Source organism: Crocodylus porosus, unplaced genomic scaffold (genome assembly GCF_001723895.1).
Source record: "Crocodylus porosus isolate Cpor-Errol unplaced genomic scaffold, CroPor_comp1, whole genome shotgun sequence".
NCBI classification, from domain to species: Eukaryota; Metazoa; Chordata; order Crocodylia; family Crocodylidae; genus Crocodylus; species Crocodylus porosus.
Window position 1 is genome coordinate 9,544,596 of NW_017728925.1, and position 17,482 is coordinate 9,562,077.

At 55.4% G+C, this 17,482-nt stretch overlaps 2 protein-coding genes and 1 long non-coding RNA gene across 4 annotated transcripts; 2 read left to right on the forward strand and 1 right to left on the reverse strand.

Moving 5' to 3' along the window:
- The first annotated feature begins 333 nt into the window (after window positions 1-333).
- Window positions 334-3,828, forward strand: DPM2 (dolichyl-phosphate mannosyltransferase subunit 2, regulatory). Its single transcript, XM_019540671.1, has 4 exons — window positions 334-442; window positions 545-634; window positions 2,254-2,356; window positions 2,639-3,828. Exons 1-4 carry the CDS (start codon window positions 440-442, stop codon window positions 2,695-2,697), a joined length of 255 nt encoding a protein of 84 aa, XP_019396216.1. The 5' UTR covers window positions 334-439; the 3' UTR covers window positions 2,698-3,828.
- On the reverse strand, window positions 2,789-15,895 carry LOC109313878. Its single transcript, XR_002102170.1, has 4 exons — window positions 15,415-15,895; window positions 14,136-14,140; window positions 9,494-9,498; window positions 2,789-2,999 (listed from the first exon to the last, which is right to left on the reverse strand). It is a non-coding gene; the product is annotated as an uncharacterized LOC109313878 (long non-coding RNA).
- PIP5KL1 (phosphatidylinositol-4-phosphate 5-kinase like 1) lies at window positions 6,175-15,408 on the forward strand. 2 transcript variants are annotated; one of them, XM_019540667.1, is made up of 11 exons: window positions 6,177-6,651; window positions 7,936-8,071; window positions 9,365-9,559; window positions 10,122-10,172; window positions 10,592-10,746; window positions 11,581-11,705; window positions 12,120-12,154; window positions 12,312-12,367; window positions 12,832-12,944; window positions 13,991-14,147; window positions 14,743-15,408. In XM_019540667.1, exons 2-11 carry the CDS (start codon window positions 8,069-8,071, stop codon window positions 15,173-15,175), a joined length of 1,323 nt encoding a protein of 440 aa, XP_019396212.1. In that variant the 5' UTR covers window positions 6,177-6,651; window positions 7,936-8,068; the 3' UTR covers window positions 15,176-15,408. The 2 variants fall into 2 exon arrangements, with proteins under 2 accessions (XP_019396213.1, XP_019396212.1); XM_019540668.1 differs by lacking the exon at window positions 10,122-10,172 and having other exon boundaries at window positions 6,175-6,651.
- Window positions 15,896-17,482: the final 1,587 nt, after the last annotated feature.

Below are 17,482 nucleotides of genomic sequence, written 5' to 3' on the forward strand. Positions count from 1 at the left end.
GATAATATTTTTTTCCATTGTGCAATTATTATTCTCATGATCTCTGGCGGACTGGGGCCCGATACTAAAAGTTTGCCCGCACCGGGCCACCCAGGCTGCAGGTGCGGAGCTGGCTGCACTCCCTGCACCGCTGCCACCTCGCCTGCAGCAGCACAGCTCCCCAACCATGACAGCCAAGGGGTTAAGCCTGGGGACTACATCTCCCATCAGGCCCCCGCACCAGGCGGGACTACGTCTCCCATGATGCTTTGCTAAAGAGGGGACGGATGTCTCCCGTCATGCCCAGCGGAAAGGAAAGGCCCGCGGATGACGGCTCCCATGGTGCAATGCGGCTGGGGTCAACTCCCGTCGTGCTCCGGGACTGAAATCCCGGCCGTGGATTGGGCGGTGGCTCCCGGAAGTGGGTGGGGCGGTGGTGGTGTCGGCGCAGCGCGAGGCCATGGTGAGGGTGGCGGGGCCGGGTTGGGCCGGGGAGGAGGGTTGGGTCGGGTCGGGTCGGGTCCGGTCCGCTCTGCTCTGACTATCTCTGCTCTCCCGCCCGCAGGCCACGGCGACGGACCAGCTGGTGGGCTTCGGGCTGGTGGCCTTCAGCCTCGCGTTCTTCGCCTACTACACGGTCTGGATCGTGGCGCTGGTACGGGCCGGCGGGAGGGGCTGCCCTGGGCCTTGCCCGGGGGGTGCGTCAGGGCTGCGCGAGGCACGAGCTGGCAGTGCTGGGGTGGCGGAGGGGCCGAGGGGTCACCACCTCATCCCGCGTTGGGCTTCCTAGTTGTGGGGGAAGCAAGAGCTGCCGTAACCGTCCTGCCTTGGCCGTCGTCGGCAGCTTCAAATAGCCCCCGGCCGGCTTGGGGGCTTCAGGTGCTCCCATTGCCGCTCACTTCTGGGGTCCCCCTGTTTCCTGGTTCGAGTGAGCAGCGACTGAGCTGAATCTGGTCCTGGAAAGCCTCGCAGACGCATAGGGAATTGGGCGAGGAGCATGGTGGGGTGGAAAATTGTCCAGTACTTTATTTTTCCATGGGAATTGTCCATTTCTAAAAATTCATTGTTTCCTAAAATTTGTTAGTAACAATGAAGGGATGCTAATGCCCTATTAGGCAAGCTCAGCAGTGTCAAAGTTGTCATTCATGTTTTTCAGGTGATTATCCCTAGGAAGCGAGAGAGAGAGTACATGTATGTTGTATTGATGTGTTAGCAGGAGGGAAAATGCACTCACATAATCCTCCAGTCCAAAAATCAAGTTATGAATTCACCTAATTGGCTGTGCAGGCCAAATCTAAACCAAACCACGGCATCTCATGCACAGCTTTGGGTGTGCTAAAATCAGTGTGTCAGCAGTTTTCAGTACCTTTGCTGTTTTTTTTCTTAAATTTAAGCAACGTAAGGGAAGTACATGCTATTGTGTATTGTCTTTACATTTTTACAAGTATGCTAATAAAATAATTTCTTTCCACATCAAAGCTTTGCTTTGAATTTGTTTAAATGTAACATTTAAATCGCATTAAGTGTGCTGTATTTAATTTTTTTTAATCAAATATTTCAGTTGCAATACTCGTGGCTGTTGGGACATAATTAACGTGGGGTGCTTTTTTAGTTTTGTTTACTAAATATATGTCAAATAAATATGCTCAATGAGATCATGCTCTATTTAGGGCATTGGGAAAATTTCCAGAATATTTTCCAATTCAAAATTTTGTGGAAAACCCACATCTCTGGTGAGGAAGTATTTTTCTGAGGCTGCAAGGCCAGCCTGGAGATTTGCTTCAGTTTGCTTGGCATATGGATCTCTGACAGCTCCTGACCGTGCTCTGAATGGTGCTTGCTTCTGACATCCTCTCAGCTCGTTGTTCTGTGGCTGTAAACTCTGTATGCTTGGGTTTTTTTCATTGTCCGTATGCCTTGCTGTCAACCCACGTGCCGCTCTGTAACGCTCGGTCTGTTCTAAGTTCTGTGAAGGATGATCTTTGCCTTGCATCTAAAGCAAGGCAAACATTGTCTCTGTTTTTCCCAGTGAAACATGGGAGATGCTCACCAGGTTGAACAGGTTGTTTAGTGCCAGGCAGTTAGTGTGAAATCAAGACAAGCTTTGGAGGGGAGAGTTCCTGGCCCCTTGGGTCTATCCTCTATCCATCAGCATCACTGTTAACTCTCACTCTTAAGGCTTGTTGTTCTGTCCCTACAAGCAGGAAGGTCTGAGTGTTGGCAAGTAGCTGCATATTGCCCCAGCTTGCTGATGCCCCTCTTTGTTTCTTGCAGCCCTTCATTGATAGCAATCACGGGATTCACAAGTACTTCCTGCCCAGGGAATATTCTGTTACCATTCCTGTGGTTGCAGGGCTCCTGCTGCTGCTGTTCATAGGTGGGTAACATTTCTCTTCTGTTTGGGGATCAGAAGTCTGTTACAGAAGCTGGTTGGTCACTGTTGGCTCAGCTACTTGGAAGTGATAGGAATTTGCCACATGACCTCTCTCATAGCACTGCCTGCTCCAGCTGTGAGCTCCGGCACAGTGGAGCTGCCGTGGTCTCATCCTGTGAAGTGGTTCTGTTCCCCGTAGCAATGGTGTTTAGAAATCTGTAGTACTTGCAGGGTTTTTGGCCATTTTGTTCACATGTGTTTTCTCTCTCTCTCTCTCTCTGTCAGGGACTTTCATAGCAATTGTGATGTGGAAGAACAGGAAACCTGCCAAGAAATTGAACTGAAGACAGCGGGCCAGGGAATGGGTGCAGGAAACTATCTGCAGTGTCTTGATGGGGCCAATACTTTGACCTGCAGTAACAGGTGGCCATTTCCCCCCGCAACCAAAGACTGCTTTGTGTTATAGCCTGGATGCTGGGCCTCACCATGCTCTTAGCACTTCCTACCCTGCGGAGCACATCCAGCCACTTGATCAAATGAAAGAGAAACTGATTAGATATCATACACATCCAGACAGGGACCAGAGCCTCGGCTTTAGTGAAACTACCTCAGCTAGGGCTGACCAGGACAGACTGACAGCTTAGGGCTCTGCAGTCGGGGAGCTCTGTGCAGCCTCCACTTGCCCTGTGTTAAGGGGAGAAGGCAGCACTAGTGAGCAGCGCAAATAGCTGGCTGCCTGGCTCCGTTGGATCTCTGCCTCTGGCAACACCTCTTGCTCTGTTGCTCTATTTTTTCTCCTTCAAGTATTTTAGAGTTTACAAATCAGATCCATTATGTGAAAAACCAAGAGATTGTGGACCAAGGTTGGTGACTAGGGGTGGATCCCTTCTTACTTGCCTGTAGGGGGTGCAAACAAACCTTGTTTTGTGCTAACGGTAGTCATAGCACTAGGAGGGTTGCACGGAGCTCACCCAGGCTCTCTGGCTATATCTTAGGGCACAGGTAGCACTTCCATGATCCCTCACATGTTGGCGAGAAGCCACAGCTCCTCCAGCTTCCTTATTGGCCGGAAGGCAGGGGAGGTAGTGGAAACCTGAGGCCCCATCCTGGCATGTAAAAGAATTACCCTTGTCCTCAGTGCTGTACTCTTCAGCCTGGTGTCTGCATTGGAGAGGGGTGTGGAAGCAAATCATGGGCTCTCCTGGACTGGGAACCAGAAGGAAGGAGCTTGAATAATGGGCTGATGAACATGATATGAACTGCAACAAGATGGTGCAGGCTCTGCTGTGTGCCAGCCAGCTGTGTGTGCGCCTGGTAGGTGGTGGGGGAAAAAAGGGTGCCTCTGCCTGCTCCTTCTGTGCTAGGCACTTCTCAGACAACAGGGCTTTTGCTCCTTAGCACCTGGATGCCTGTTTCCAGCAGCTCCAGTAGAATGGGAAGCAACAGCATCTCCCTCAATAAAGTGTTTGGAGGGTTTCTCTGTGTGCCCTGCCAATGTGGGGGGACATGAAATGGTGCAAAAGGGCCTTGGGAACACAGCCTTCCAGCAGGAGGAATCTTGGGGAATGCAACCAGTCTGCAGCTATGTGAGCTCACAGGGGTCCTGGCCTAGGACAGGTCCTGCCCAGGTTATGCCTGCTTCTCATTCTGGGGTTGCTCTTGCATCCTCTCCCTGGCTCCACTGTGTGTTTAAGGGATGGATATATAAGTGAAGTGGAGCTGTGCGTGGAGATGCCAAGCAGGAGGCCCTGACAGCTTTCACGGACCAAACCCAGTGGCCTGTGGGGTGTGAGGGTGGGACCCAGGCTTGGATCTTGGGGTGCAGGCATTGTTTTACCTGAACGCAGCACTAACGTTCTCAAGGAAGTGCCTTTACTGGGATCCCTTCAAAGCCAGGCTCTTGGAACAAAGCAACCTGATGCTGTTCCTCCTTACCCAAGAAGTGCCTGAGAAAACACTGATCCCAGGAGCGTTTCTGTGCCGTTGTACTAATGCCTGTCAAAGGATTAACCAACCAAAGAGCAAATCTAGTAACAGGAGCATCCTGGAGACGGACGGTAAAGTGATAGTGTGGAGCCCAGTGAATGATGCTCCAAGGGAAAGGCTGCAGTTACCAAATAGATCTGTCTGTAGCCTGCTCCAATTGGACATGAAGAGCCTGATTTACTTGTCATATTGTGCGAGGGGGCAGAATTTAGCCTTCAGGAGAAGCTCAGTTCCTCTTCTAGCCAGGTTGACGAGTTCCCCTTGTGCCACAGCAATGACTCAGTAACTCCTCTCCTGCTCCTCACTGAACTGGGCCAGTGCAGGAGGCTGTGCCCAGGTGAACTGACACCAGGGAGGCTTGGGGAAAACCTTTCCTAGCTCCCAAAGAGCTGCAGCCCCTGTGCTCTGGGAAGGTCATGTCTGTTTGCTTAAGTGCAACTCTTGCACTGGGGCTGGGCTGGGAGGTGAGCAGAGATTCTAGCCAGGAGATTGCTATTTCGAGATGTTGGCACTGCTTCCTGTCACTGACACGCGCCCCCCCCCCTGCAGTTTCAGCCTGACCATCTTTGTGCTGCTGGACTGGGGCAAGGCAGGGGCCAGGGTACTCCTAGTTTTTTGCATCATGCTCCAGCTGCTTTGCTTCCTCTAGTGTATTTTCCGTCTTTTTATCCTGGCTCCCCTTTCCTCAGCACTGGAAACAGTAACCAGCCCCCATGCACATTTAGACCCAGGAGTGAAGGGGTGAGAGAGCAAAAAGCCACATCTCTTAGCAGCTGCAGGCAACTTGCCCAGCCTGTCTGCCCTGGAGTGGCTGCTGGCTCATTCCTTCCCATTCTGTCTTTGCTGATCCACCACTTCCAGCTTTCAGTCCCTGTGTCACACTCTAGCTTTAGGAGCCTGAGGACACTGAACCAAGTAGGGATTCTGCTTGCATGACTTGAATGATCCCAGAGACCCTTTCCATGGCATCTTCAGCAGGGAAATCCACAAATCAGTACAAGAACAGCAGCCTGGAGCAAACAGCTGTGGGTGGTGGGGTAGGTCTGGTGAGGAGGATGGTGGCGGGAGGGGATGACTAGACCAGGAGCCAGGGGTGCCGACCTCCCAGTACTTCATCCAGCTAAACCCGCAATGCCCCAGCTGAGGAGGCTGCCCAGCAGCTTTGTCCCATTCTGCTCGCCTTGCATGGCTGTGCTGTGAAAATGGGCTTGAAACAGAACAAGGACACTGGCCAAAAAAGCAGGAACTGTTCCCTCCTGACAAATTCTGGAATGGGCAGTAATTTGGCCTGTGGCAAGTGCTTATCCCCCTCCCTCCCTGCAGGAAGCGTCTTGGTTGTATGCAGCAGCCGCCTGCCTGTGGAGATTTCCCCACTCAGTGACTCCGGTCAGTTGAGCCTTAGTCATCTTTCCATCCGCGTTTTATTGCTCTTAAAGCAATAGAAGAGATTCCCCACTTAGCAAAATGTGCAGGTCCCTGGAGCTACCTCCTAGCTGTCTGCTCAGCGTGTGGTATGTGCTGAACTTTTGTGTCCTTGCTGCCTTCTCCTTTGCACTCTGCTTTCTTACCTTTCTTGTCAGGTTATGGCCTCTAATGCTTTCAGGGCTTGGAGCTCCCATCTCAGATTGTGTGGGGCAGGTGAGCCTGTGGAGCACTCAGGACATTGGGAGGTGAGATCTGCTGGGTCTCCCTCAGCAGGATCCTCAAAGCAAGGGAAGAAGTGCTTTGTTGTAGGTGAAAAGTCCTGCTGGGGGAGGAGACACAATAATGAGGGGCTCTTTGTTCTAACAGTCAAAAGAATGAATAAAACTTGGCTATTAAGTTGGAAAGCCCTGAAGGCAAACTCATTCTCAGGGTGGATGCAGACAGGTGGGATCTCCTCCCAGGAGATGGATCCCCTTATGCCTGGGAGAAGATCAAGAGTGGCCCTCTGGTATGGAGAGAACCATGAGTGACAACTGCTCCCCTCCCAGTGCTTGCCGCAGGCCTGGAGCCACATCTTTCAAAGAGCTCTGGGTCAATACAGGCGCCTGGCTCTGCGCCACACACAGGCGAAAGCAGGCTGTCACTGCAATATGCTGACGGAGGCGGTAGCTTGGAGGGCTCCCACAATGCCTTTTTTGTGGTGCTGGCTGAGGGCCTCGCATCCCCAGACCAGGCTCTCCCATTCTGCAGTGGCTGAGCGGAGCTGAGACTAGCCATGGGAGCGGCGGCCTGGCCCAGGTAGCTGGGATTCAAGCACCCCGGGTGGGGGGAGACCGCAGCTCTTCAGGGGCCAGGGATAATCCCCTGCAAGGCATCTTACCATGCAGGTAAGGGGTGTGGGTGGGGAGGTCCCTTCCAGGCCACAAGACAAACCGACCCCTGGTCTGCACCACTCGTGTCCTGCCCGGGTCTCCAGGGCCTTGCATCCCAGCGAGGTTTCCCGTGTCTGGCCAGCAAATGCCTCCCCGGCAGCTGAGCCCATGCTACTCCAAATCCCTGCCTCCCTCCGGGCTCCGGCTCCAAGGCGACGAGTCGGGCTGGGAGGGACGGGCGCAGCTCACAGCCAGCAGCCTCGGGGGTGAGCCCGCGTCGCCTGGGCCGGCTCAGCTCCCTGCCGGGGCGGGCAGGATCCTGCCCTGCTGCGGGCACTGCTCGCCGGGCAGCCAAGTCCTGGGCGGGGCGGCCGCAGGTAGGTGCTGGGCGCGGGCCGGGTCTGGGGCAGCCGGCTGCAACCCCCCTGCTGCCAGTGCCCAGGGGAATACCGCCCTGGCCCTGCCTGGGGTCCCCCACTCCAGCCTGCTCCATTGCTGGGTACCAGCTCCATCACTTTGCCTGCGGCTTTTTCCGAGCCACGAGCCTGCTGCCGGCTGGGCGCATCTGGCCTGCCAGGGGTCCCTGGCCACCCACCAGCACCCACCGGAGCTGGGCGCATCTCCTCGGCCCAGCGGAGACTGCGGTGGCGACGCGGGCCCCGGCGTTCTGGAACCCGCGCTGCGCTCACAAAGTGTCCCGGTTCCGGAAGGAGCTGGCCCTGGCCCTGGCCCTGGCCCACCCGCCTGAGTGGCTCCGGGCACTTTCCCCTGTAGGCAAGTCCCTGTTCAGAGAGGCCCATCACTGCCGTGAGCTGGGGTGAGTCACTGAGAAGACGGGCCCGTCAGCTGCAGTGATGCACCCGGCCCAATGGCCCTTTTGATTTGCCTTCCTGAATCTGGTGGCCCTGCCCTGTTGAGCGTGTGGGTGTCCAGTCTCCGCTACTCTGTGGGTTCCTCTTTGCAGCCTCCTGCGGCTCAGTCTCCCATTGCCATGCATTTCTGTGCCCCTCCAGCTGCTAAGTCCCTTTGGAGACTAGATTCTCCCTAGTCAGTCCCACCCCAGTGTTGAGCTTCCACTGGTTATTCAGAGCTCACTTAAGCTCCACTTCCTCTTGGAGCCCTGCTACAAGCTGTGATTTCTGTTTCCACTTGGATTCATACCCACCTGTCCCATGACACGGTAACCTATAGGGCTGGTTTTGCACGCTGCATTCCCCCACTGCATGCATGCTTTGCTTAGCTGCCCTTTTTCAGGTGGCTGCACTGATATGCCGACACCCTGTGCTCTTCTCTGTGCAGCCTGGCTGTCCCCAGTATGGGTGGAGCACCCGATGCACAATAGACTCGGGCTCGCTAGTAGGAATCCCTCGCTAAGCTGCCCCAGCAGGAAGGATTTGCTATTGAGCTGCAGCCTGACGCGCACACAGGAGCCATGGTAAGTCATCAAGAAGACGGTATTGCCTGGTAGAGGGGCTCTCATCCCCCTTGTCTGTTGGAAGGGCTGTGGGAGGGGAGCTGGGTCTGCAACATGGTGTACGGGGGAGAGAGGAGGCATGGCCATGTGGTGGCAAAAGGTGGGGGCAGATGGGTTTGTGCGATAGCAAGTGGCAAGGTCTAGGTGAGAATTCGCATTCTCCAGGGGACTGTGGTCCTGTGGTCTGCACTCATGGCAGAAGGTGCGGATCCCTGGTCTCTTATACTAGGGACCCTTTGCTTCATCTGCGACCGTGCTCAGAGCCATTCAGGGCCCTAGTGGTTTCTTCCTGTTAGGAGGAGAACTCAATGATGCAGTTGAGGCATTTTGTTTGAGGCAGCCTTGTTCACTTACCAGTATGAGACGCAGCGCCCTGTTCTGGACACAGCAAAAATAGCCAGCAGCAGGCAGTTCTCTCACAGAGAAATCCCTGGGTATATCCCTCCAGCTAGTCCAGTGCCCGAGAAGCTTGGTCTCTTCTTGCCCTCTTGCCCTTTCTCTGTCTAGCACATTCAGCTTGCAGTTAAATATCTTAGCCAATGCATTTGCAACTGAGGAACCCTGTTAAGCTACCTGGGCCAGGTCCTGCTGACCAAAGGGCTTAGTGCTTTGCTGGGTAGCCTCTGAGGTCTGCAGCTGTCTAATGAGCTCCAGGATAGTCACTGAAGTAAACTCCTACCATTAGCCCCTGGAGTATAACCCCCCTTCCCATCAGATCTGCCCAGCCTGGAGTGGTGTGTGCACATAGCTCCTGTCTGCAAAGTAATTGTGTGCTTTGCTTTTTCACCAGCAATTCAAATGTTCCCGGGCCAAAGTCCCAGCCTTACTGGAGTTGGTGGGACTTTAGCTGTTGGCTCCCATGGGGCCAGGATTTCACCCAAGGCATGGCACATGCCAAGTTTCCCCTTTGCTGTCTTGCCCCTGGGCTAGCCTTGCTGTTGCATCCCCTATGTAGCTGTCACCAGTCTCGGGGGCACAAGGTTCATGCACATGGTCTACCTCATCAGCTCTCTGCTCTCTTACAGTGTCCTCTGTCAGCTCCCCGCACTTCCCTATTATCCTCTTGCCCTCTGAAGTTTCTTACAAGATTCTTCTTCCCCATTTCCTCCCACCTCTTCACTCTCAGCTCCTCTGCCCCGTGGCCATAAGTGCCAGGACTGGGATGGTGCTTTCAAGACCAGGAGCCATGTGTTCCCCTCCTCCACGTGGCAGGGCTCTCCCTTTTGACCTCCTGTGGTACCTTGTCCCTTCCAGGCCAATGCCTCAGGCAGCAGGATGAGCAGGCAGTCCTCCGTGATGAAGCGACGGTCCTTCTGGAGGCTCCGCCAGCAGTGGAAGCTCCTGGGCCTCTTTGAGATTGACCAGGAGCATGAGTTTTATGACCTGACCTGCATGCTGAAGGCAGGGCTGAAGGCTGCTGTCCAGGATGCCATTGACAACCCACCTGTGGTGAGTGCGGCCTGGGGGCCAGACCATTCACCTGTAGGACCAGGGGCTGGAGAAGTAGGGGTTGCTGCAGATCAGCTCTTTGGGGCTAGGTGCAGGCAGCCAATTGCAACCTCCCCAAGCAGGGCTCAAACAGGGAGAGGGTTAAAGCATCTCCTGCCATGGCCAGATAGGCTGCATCCCCCTCCGACAGCCCATGACTCATAAGGACATCACAAGGCTTAGGACACGAGGTCCATTTGCATTGCCCTGCTGACAGAGGATGCAGCTCCTTCCTCCCCATCTGGATCAGAGATGGGAGATGAGGCCAGGAACAGGAGTGACCCTCTCCATACCTCACTTCCATGCACAGCATGGGGCCAAGGGGAGGAGGCAGGGGCAGGCAGAGGCAGGCATGGCTCCTAGAGTGGCCATTGCACTTGTCACTCATTTCTTGAGGGCCAGCTTCTCCCCCGTCATGACTTTGCACAGCATGTAGCAGGGACTGCTAAGGGGGCTGAGTGCAGAGATGGGTGCGTAGGAAGGCCCCAGCAGGACTGAGTCTCTCTCTGCCTCTCTCTGCCAGGATGTCCTGACTGAAGCAGACTGTGCCGCTGTACTGAAGCAGGTCCATGAGGTAGGAACTCTCCTCAGCAGAGGAGAACGAAGCATGGGGTACATGGGGAAGGTGCTGGACCCTCACTCACCCAGCCAGAGAGTTACCCTGCATTCCCCCTCTTCCCCACACCTTCATTCCCCTGTACACCCCACATCCATACCTGTGTGCACATACACTGCACGCATGCAGAGACCAGTTCATATCCCACACGTGTGCACGTATGCCAGTGGACATCTCTGGCCCGCACGTGGCAACATCTGTACTTGGTAGCCCTGGCAGAGGACATGGATGCTGCTGCCATTCCTGAGGCCCTTGCTGCCTGTCTCCCTGACAGCCCAGAGTAGTGGCATTCCCCACCTCTCCAACAGATAAAAGGTGGATCAGATACCTGGGGGCGGTAGAAGCGAGTGTTGCTTCCACCTTCTGTATTGCTGCAGGGCTTTGAGATGCGGACGTATGCTGGCCCTGCCTTCGCTTTCTTCAGACGCTCACTGGGCATGTCGGAGAAGGAATACCAGCTGTCCCTGTCCTCTGAGAGCCCCTACCTGCAGTTCATCAGCAACTCCAAGAGCAAGGCAGACTTCTTCCTCACGTGAGTCTCTGCCAGACAGGCCTATGCTCTCAGGGTGGCCACTGGTTCGTACTGCTTCTACCCAAGTCCCACTATCATCCCTGGGAGACGCCCGTGAATATCTGCTGGCAGAATTTAGCCCCAAAATCTACTAACCCTGTGTTGTGAGGACCTGATGGCCAGACCTGTAAAGGTGGCCAGGTGCCTAACACCCGTGGAAATTACTATGATGCAGAGGCCTTAAATACCTTTGAAAAGCTGTCCCTGACTGTCTAAGTGAACTGTCAAGAGCACAAGGGACCAGAAAGCTCTGTGAGGGCCTCTACTCACAGAGCAGAGCAGACCGCATTGCTTCTGCTGCAGCCATGAATGTTATGCGCACCCTTGACGACAATGCATGCACGTGTGCACACATAAAGGGTGTGTTATGCTGTATGTGCTTGTCTGTAGGAAATGCACATGAATGGGTGGATGTTGTTTGTGAAGGCCCCATACAGGTACCCAGTGCATCAGGGTTTGTGAGAGTATGTTCCTTAAAGCGGGTGCGCTGGAGGACAGCGCTTCTAATGACCTGGCTTTGGGGCAGGAGTGCTGGGTGTTGAGTGGGGTGAAGGGTGGTGTTTGGAACCCAGTGCAAGGTGGTTTTGGGGTATGGCTGCACGGCTGTATGTGCTTGGCCATGGGTGTTGTTCCTGTCCATTCTCCGGGAACAGGACCGCAAGTCAATTACTGGAGTTGAAGTGGTTTTCCTGTGTGCAGATGTGTTGTGCATGGCATGGGCCCAGGGGAACATGGCTGGGGAGCTAGGGGCACCTCAGGACCCCTGCCATGACCTCCCACCTCCTTGCCCTGCAGGAATAACAAAGGCTTCTTCCTCAAGACACAGAGTAAGAGGGAGATCCAGTTCCTCCTTACCCATCTGCCCAAGTACCTCCAGCACCTTGAGAGATACCCGCACTCCCTCCTTGTCAAGTTCCTGGGTAAGAGCAGCCTCAGAGGAGCACGCAAGTGGCTGGAAGGAAAAGCTGAGCATAGGCAAGAGCCAAAGGTGGCTGATCCAGCTGGCTTGGCAGCGTAACCCCTCTTAGAGCCAAGCGTGGGTTGATCACTAGTTAGACCAACAGTGAGGTGGGCCCCTTGTGCCATCCAGGGGAGGGACAGAGATTGCAGCAGGTGGTTGCAAGCCCTGCTCTCGCTCTGCCTGGCCCTGCCCCATGTTGATCCCACCTTGTTAGGGGCTCTTGGCTCTTTTGTACCTGGGTGAAGGAGGACCCTGGAGGTGCTGCCCCGGCCTGGGTAGAGTAGTGTCTGTGAACAGATGGAGCTGCCTCTGGCTGAGATTCTGGATCCAGGCCATTCTCCTCTGAACTCTGCTCCTGTGTCCTGCCCTTCAGGTGTCCACAGCATCATCATAGCTGGGAGGAAGAAGGTATGTTTCACCTGCTTGCTGAAGCCCGCCACCCACATTGCTGCCTCACCCTTGGGCGCACCCAGTTCTGCCTCTCTGTTGCGCTCTGAAATCTCCCCTGCTATAAGCCAAAGCTTCTGGGCCAGGAGCTCACGCGTGCTCTTGCTCTCTCCTCCAGAAATACTTCATCATCATGCAGAGTGTGTTCTACCCTGACGAGAGGATCAGCGAGCGGTGAGCTCCAGGCTGGTGGGGCTCGAGGGCTCAGAGTGCTTTGCATGGTCATCTCCTCTCCCCAGCAGTGCTCCCCACTCCAGAGGGTCTGCCTGTCTGTCCAGGAGCCCCAGTGCTCACACATCCAGAGCTACCTACAGCTCCTAGCTGTAAAGCACAAGCAGCAGGTGTGGGTCATCAGGTTGCCCTCTGGTGGCTGCAGTGAGATAAGTCCAAGGAGCAGGTCAAGTGTGAACATGTCCTAGGTAAACCTGATTAAATTAGTGAGCATCCAGCCCCATCCAAAGTCCTGGGTTTCCCCACTTCACTGCCTCAGACTCTGCAACACAGCACGAGGCTTCCCCTCTGCTCTCTGAGCCATGCCTGTCATGTCACATGGGCATGAGCTGGGTGAGGCACAGCAGTGGTTAAGCAGAGTCTCATTCGGTCCCATGGGAGTCACCTGTCCTTCTTCTTACATGCAGGTATGACATCAAGGGCTGTCAGGTGAGCCGCTGGATGGAGCCAGTCCCGGAGGGCAGACAGGTCATTGTGGTGCTGAAGGACCTCAACTTCGAAGGGAAGGCCATCTGCCTGAGTGAGTCCTTCCCTGGCCTAGGCTCATGGAGGCAATGGGCTCTGCTGGGCCACTTGCCCCTTCATACTGTCCCACCACCAGGGAACTCCATGTCCCTACATAGCACCAGTGGACAGCTGCACAGAGCCTCCCTGCACCACTGGTCAGTGCACAGGCACTGGGAGGGGAGAGGAGGGGAAAGAGAGACCCTTTGTTGCTGGAGATGCTGGGTCAATGTGCTCTGCCCACCAAAGGAATATGGCACTTGCCTGCCCTGCTGCCCTGGAGCTGCCACCTCCAGGGACAAGCAGGTCGCTCGAGTTGTGCTCCTGTTTGCTCCTGGCCTCACCGTCAGCATAGGAGGCCAAGTCATGCTTTGCAGTGGCTTTATGCTTGGGACACTGAACTGGGCTGAGCCCCCACACGAAAGCTCAGGCCACTAGAACCCGGTGGCTGGAGCCTGGATGTTTAGCAGGAGCTGAAGAGCTTTGTGCTTCTGGCTCTGTGGTCTCCCGTTCAGTCCCCAGTGTCTCAGCCAAGGGGTAGATGCCCTGTTACCACACTGTAACGCCTGTCAGGGCTGTGGTACTCTCAGCTGGTGTTTCCCTCCTCTCTTGCCTTGCCCATCAGCGCCAATCCTGTCTGCACCAACTGCTTCTCCTCCCTGCAGCTTGTCTGCTGAGATTCTTGCCCTTTGAGCCCATTTGTAATAGAAGCTCCCAGGGCATGCTGCGTCTATCGGTACTCTAGGTGGACCCTGCCAAGGGTGCCTGGAGCTGCTGGCTTCACTCACCAGCAAGAAGCAGGGGGCTCTGGATTCCTGTCCATGGCCTGAAAGAGGGTCTGGCCACATTCTTGCATTGGCACTGAACGGATGGCTGCAGATGGCTGTGGTGCTATGCAAAGAACAGGCGAGCTGCCTCAGCAGCAGCAGGGCCTCTGGCCCATCCCCATACTCAGTCCCTTGTGCAGCCAGGCTTTGCTCAGCTCCTGTGCCCTTCCCCTCCATGCCAGGCTTCCCGTCTGGTCTCTCTTAGCCTCTCTGTACTTTCTCCCACCACTGGCAGGTCATCAGCGCTCTTGGTTCATCCGCCAGGTGAAGCTGGACACCCAGTTCCTGCAGGGGCTGAACGTGCTGGATTACAGCCTGCTGGTGGCCTTCCAGCCACTTTACGCAGATGAACTGAGCCATAACTTTGCCAGCATCATCACCAGGACTGCAAAGTGAGTGCTCAGCTTCTGTGGTGGGGGGCATGGCTGAGCTGGGTTTCTGCAGGTCCAGTTGAGTGGCTGGAAGCAGCAGAAACAAGAGTGCCTGCAGGCGCCTGCCAGGCTGCTTGGGTGCAGCCTGCCAAAGTCCTGAAACTCAAAGCCTCCATCCTCCCCATGCTTCAGGGCTCTTGGAGGGCCTGCCCGCACCCTGCTATCAGGAGGAGAAGCCTTGGGGCTGCTTTAAACTGATATCCTGTTTCCTAGGGGATATTTATGAGCCTCAGACATAGAAAAAAGCTATCAGACAGCTCCTCCTCTTCACTGCCTGTCCTTGTCCACTCCTGACATGCACCTTGGCTAAGAGGAGGCCCGGGAGAGAGCCTCTATCCCACTTGCTGGTGAGGCTCTCCCTAGCAGTTCTTTCCCCTAACAAGGCAGGGCCTCCAGATCAGTGTGCGGCTGTAGGTGACCGAGCCTCAGAGATCCTACACGTCCCAAAGTACCTGGTGCCAGAGCTCTTCAAAGCAGCCACTGGTGCACATGCTCCTGCCCGATATGGGCTGTGTCCATGCTGCCATGCTGGCCTTCCCCCCGCCCCCCTCTGCAGGTCTGTCGATGGATGGGGCTGCCACCAGAGAGCCATGGTGCCAGGGGCCATCAGCGAGGAGTCTGCCATCCTGGTATCCGATCTTCTGTCGGGGGCCAGCGTGTACCAGACATGTGAGGCCACTGTTGATGGGAAGGGCAACCTGCAAGACGTCAGCCTCCGCAGCAGCCCCGAGTCCAGCCCTGAGCTGTCCCAGGCCCTGGCCCAGAACCGGCGCCTGCTGCCCAACTACAAGAACCCCCTGCATGTCATTGACGGGCCGGAGCTCCGCTACTTTGTGGGTATCATCGACCTCTTCACTGTGTATAGCCTGCGCAAGAGGCTCGAGCACCTCTGGAAGTGCATCCGGTACCGGGGACAGACTTTCTCCACTGTCTGCCCAGCCCAGTACGCCCGGCGCCTCTGCCAGTGGGTGGAAACGCACACCCTCTGACCCGCGTGGGGGCTTCCCAGCCAGCCCCATCCGCCAGCCCCCCACCTGGCACTGCTCTCTCCTGCCACCAGGGGGCAGGATCGACACAGCCCCGAGGAAAGTAACCCAGCCGGCACCTGGGAGCGGGTCTGGGATGGAAAGGAAAGCCTCTCTCAGGCGGGGAGCTCTGCCCTGCAGCAGCAGCAAGGACGGGGCCCAGTGTAAGTCCCAGAAATCCAGTAAATGGGCAACCTGCAAACCAGCTGCCAGCTCACATTGCTCTGGTCTTGGGGGATCTGCGGGTGGCCGGGTTGTGTCTTGGGTAGGGAGTATGCTGCGTCTCTGCCCAGGTCCTGGGGTGGGGGTGGTCTGAGATGGTGCCGTGCCAGCATGGAGTGGTTGTGTGGTCAAGGGCTATGCTTCTTGCTTGTCCCTAAGGCTGAGCGGGGTCTGATGAAGGGCTGTGCTCCTCCCAGCAAAGCTGCTCACACTGTGGTGGAGGAACTTAGGATAGTCAGGAAGCTGTCAAATGCTCCTACAACCCTCCGCCAGGGAAGCACAGGGCCGGAGAGTGCTCCTGGAGGGGTGACCCTGGCTGAACTCTGGGAGCTCCTGCCTGCATCAGTGTCCCTGTCCTGATAGTCCTGCACCAGCTCCATCTTCGTGCATTAGAAGGGGCCGAGCTGCTCCCTCTGTGCTGACAGCCTGGCGCTCTCTTTCTGTAACTGGAAGGATTTGCAGTCCTGAGACAGGTAAAGAACCACGGAGATTTGCCAGTCAGCGCAGGGGGAAACATAAGGCTTTTAAGGAATGCAGACCTTGGGCTTATTTCAACCTAAGTATTCAGATATGTTGAGTTAAATAATAAGATGGGGGGCGGGGGGAAACTCAAAACCAATAATAATTTTAAATCGGGGATGTTTTCCTAAAGGCAGCCGAGAGCATGTAGCTCCAGAGTCTCACCCAGCATCTAATACAGTGCCTAAAAAGGTAGTCCGAAATGCCAGTGCACTAAACAGACAATGAAACACAAAGGGGGAAGGGGCAGCACTGTGCAGTGGTTAGAGTATGGGGCTAATTATCAGGGCTCCTGGGGTTTCTCCCTTGCTCTGTCACTGATTCGCCATGTGACCTGGATTCCTTGTGCCTCAATTTCCCCAGTTCTGAAATGGGGATAAAAATATTCTTCTGCTTCACTGTGGTGGTGGCACTGAGGCTTTGCTCATTAATGTCTAAAAAGTGTTTTTTAATCCTTGCCTAAAAGGTGGTGCATAAGGACTCATCTGCACCAAAAATCACTTGGATTGGGTAGACTAGCACCTAGCATCCCTGCTTCTAGACCAGAACTCCTTTGTGCAAGGTGCTGTATATGCACAGAACCAATGGATCCTGCTCTAAACTGCTTATAAGGCTGCTCCAGCCAGGTTCAGAGCCACTGTCAGAAGTCCCATGCTCCGAACTGTGCGACTAACTGCACTGCATCAGATCTTCCCTTCTGGTCTCTCTTGGGCCAGTTTTGTACAGACCAAGGCTAAGCGCACTTTTCACTCAAGTGCTGATTCTGGGCATTGGCAAGACGACACTTGCGTGTGCTTGGCAGTCCCTGACCTAGCTCCTGAAAAGTCAGTGCACAACTCTGAAATGTCACTGCACGCAGGCTGGCCCTGACCGGATTAGATGATAAATCTAGCTGGATGCAAATCAGCCGTGTATTGCTGTTTGTCATCTCCCACACACTTCCGCAACCGTGCGTGTGGCAAATGCTGGGGGCAAGTGAAAATGTGTGAAACAAGCCAACCACCGTTTGCCATAGGTTCCCACACCTGCTCCAGCCTGCTGCAAACGATGGAGCTAGAAACTAAGACCGAGTCAGCTCTCCTCTTCGGGACAAAAAGACCCTGGGCTGCTGGCCAAGTGACCTTATGAATCGGAAACCTACTGAGACTCCCTCCAGGGAACGCCTGCCTCTCCAAAGCAATTGAAAGGAATAATGTGAGCTGGTTAGAGCCCGACCTGGCTTTGTGTCCCCAGTCCAAGTAGTCACTGGGCCTCGCAGAGCTGTATGGGCCTGGCGTTTCCCTTGACACCCAGCAGGCAAGCAGTAGGGAGGCTGCTTTTGTGGCTGGGGCCGGAGAGAGAGCCGCGGCGTTGCCACAGACTTCCTCGTGTGCCTTGGGCAAATCCTTTTGCCCCTCTCTGCCGCAGTTGCCCCATCTATAAAACGGACGGGGAAGGGCTTTGCGGGTTTCCGTATGCGGGTCTCTGCTTGACGCCCCCCGCCCTGGCCGCGAGGTGGTGCTGCGCCCCGGGCGGCGCTCTGCTGCAGCC